Source organism: Poecilia formosa, unplaced genomic scaffold (genome assembly GCF_000485575.1).
Source record: "Poecilia formosa unplaced genomic scaffold, Poecilia_formosa-5.1.2 Scaffold424, whole genome shotgun sequence".
NCBI lineage: Eukaryota > Metazoa > Chordata > Actinopteri > Cyprinodontiformes > Poeciliidae > Poecilia > Poecilia formosa.
In genome coordinates, this window is record NW_006800363.1 from 209,331 (window position 1) to 211,800 (window position 2,470).

A 2,470-nucleotide genomic window follows, 5' to 3' on the forward strand; every position below is an offset into this window, starting at 1 on the left:
GGAACTGACAGCTTTTTTCCCAAACCATTTTCTTCCCAGAGAGACCAAACCCAGCAGAGCCTGGGATGAAATCAGAGGAATAGAGGGCACAAGAAGGGGAGGAGGTGTCTAATTTAGGTCAAGGATGACAGAAACTCTTGCTCACTGTGTTGGTTTATGAAGCAGGGCCGACAGTTTAATACACACATCTATCTAGCTCAAACACAAACATTTTAGCAAGGTTAGAAATGTTTTATTTTTCTAACTTTAATATGTTTCTGTTGTAATGGCAATTGAATATTATGTACACAGCGCTTTAAATATTACTGATTTGGATTTCTTCAGCCCTCTCCTTGGGCTGCCACCTTATCGTGGTGGTGGGGTTTGAGTGTCCCAATGATCCTAGGAGCTATGCTGTCTGGGGCTTTATGCCCCTGGTAGGGTCACCCAAGGCAGATAGGTCCTAGTTGAGGAACCAGACAAAGTGCAGCCCGAAGACCCCTTATGACGGAAAATAACTTTGGATCTGGCGTTCCCTCGCCCGGACGCAGGTCACCGGGGCCCCACTCTGGAGCCAGGCCTGGAGGTGGGGTACAATGGCGAGCGCCTGGTGGCCGGGCTTTTACCCACGGAGCCCNTGGATCTGGCGTTCCCTCGCCCGGACGCAGGTCACCGGGGCCCCACTCTGGAGCCAGGCCTGGAGGTGGGGGACAATGGCGAGCGCCTGGTGGCCGGGCTTTTACCTACGGAGCCCGGCTGGGCTCAGCCCGAAGAGGAGACATGGGTCCCCCTTCCAATGGGCTCACCACCTGTCGGAGGGGCCAAAGGGGTCGGGTGCAGTGTGTTACGGGCAGCAACCGAGGGAGGGGACCCTGGCGGTGTAGCGTCGGGGTTGAAAAGATGGTCTCTCAAACTGATGGTTCATGTTTCTTTATTCAACAGCCTTTGTACATGAACACACCGTAAGAGCTACAAACATACAAATAAAATACCATTAGTAACTCTTAGTGGTTCTAACCTTTTACCTTAACCTATAAACCTTACTTTATGTAATGTCATTAAATTTACAATGCATGTATTTAATTAATTATAATATTTATATATTACAAATGAACTAAAACGTATTCCAATTGTTTCAACTGTTCGACAGTTAATCAAATATTAACACCATTTCATGTCGAAACATAAACATCAAGCTCAATAAATACAATTCTCTTGTCAAAACACCCACCTTGTTCCCTCAACAACCAAGCGCTAACTAATCAATTGTTTAGACCTCAGTTGGACTACTCCTTAGCCATCTCCCTCCAACAGTGACTCGTACGCTCTCCCACTCTCTGCACCATGTCCAGAACAGTTAATTGTCAGTTAATGTCAGAAGTCCGTGCAGATCACCTAGCAACCCTGTCCCTTCAAAAACCCCTTCAAATCAAAAGCATCAGTCAAAAGGCAACAAACAACTCTTGGCCAAATGAGGAAACAACAACATAAAATAAATAAAATAAATAAATAAATAAATAAATAAATATATGTATTAATAAAGTCATTTACAGGCGGTCTGATCCTCGGCTGCAGAAGCTGGCTTTTGGGACGTGGAACGTCACTTCTCTGGTGGGGAAGGAGCCGGAGCTAGTGTGTGAGGCTGAGAGGTTCCGGCTAAAAATAGTCGGCCTCACCTCGACACATGGCTCTGGTTCTGGAACCAGTCTCCTTGAGAGGGGCTGGACATACTTCCACTCTGGAGTTGCCCACGGTGAGAGGCGCCGGGCAGGAGTGGGCATACTTGTTGCCCCCCATCTTAGCACCTGTACGTTGGGGTTTACCCAGGTGAATGAGAAGATAGCCTCCCTCCGCCTACAGGTGGGGGGACGGGTTCTGACTTTTGTCTGTGCTTACGGGCCGAACAGCAGTTCAGAGTACCCACTCTTCTTGGAGTCCTTAGAGGGGGTACTGGAGAGTGCCCCTCCTGGGGACTCCCTTGTTCTACTGGGGGACTTCAACCCTCACATGGGCAATGACAGTGAGGCCTGGAGGGGCGTGGTTGGGAGGAACGCCCCTCCCCCGATCTGAACTCGAGTGGTGTTCTGTTGTTGGACTTCTGTGCTCCTCACAGATTGTCCATAACCAACACCATGTTCAGGCATAAGGGTGTCCATATGTGCACTTGGCACCAGGACACCCTAGGCCCCAGTTTGATGATCAACTTTGTCATCGTTTCATCGGATCTGTGGATGTATGTTTTGGACACTCGGGTGAAGAGTGGTGCGGAACTGTCCACTGACCACTACATGGTGGTGAGTTGGCTCCGGTGGTGGGGGAGGAAGCCGGTCAGACCTGGCAGGCCCAAACGTGTTGTGAGGGTCTGCTGGGAACATCTGGCGGAGTCCCCTGTGACGGAGCTTTAACTCGCATCTCCGGCATAACTTCGAACACGTTCCAGGGGAGGTGGGGGACATTGAGTTTGAGTAGACTATGTTCTGTGCCTCCATTC

At 49.7% G+C, this 2,470-nt stretch overlaps 1 protein-coding gene across 1 annotated transcript; it reads left to right on the top strand.

Moving 5' to 3' along the window:
- Positions 1–385: 385 nt before the first annotated feature.
- Positions 386–2,448, top strand: LOC107833664 (translation initiation factor IF-2-like). Its single transcript, XM_016663508.1, has 4 exons — positions 386–530; positions 648–854; positions 1,533–1,741; positions 2,420–2,448. Exons 1-4 carry the CDS (start codon positions 484–486, stop codon positions 2,446–2,448), a joined length of 492 nt encoding a protein of 163 aa, XP_016518994.1. The 5' UTR covers positions 386–483.
- The last annotated feature ends 22 nt before the right edge of the window (positions 2,449–2,470 follow it).

What these genes read in the sequence shown, in the direction of transcription:
- LOC107833664 (XM_016663508.1), top strand. Translation starts at nt 484, where the DNA reads ATGACGGAAAATAACTTTGGATCTGGCGTTCCCTCGCCCGGACGCAG. An exon ending in GTTCCCTCGCCCGGACGCAG is followed by an intron (nt 531 to 647) that starts GTCACCGGGGCC and finishes GCCCGGACGCAG; the next exon opens with GTCACCGGGGCCCCACTCTG. An exon ending in AGTTGCCCACGGTGAGAGGC is followed by an intron (nt 1,742 to 2,419) that starts GCCGGGCAGGAG and finishes AACACGTTCCAG; the next exon opens with GGGAGGTGGGGGACATTGAG.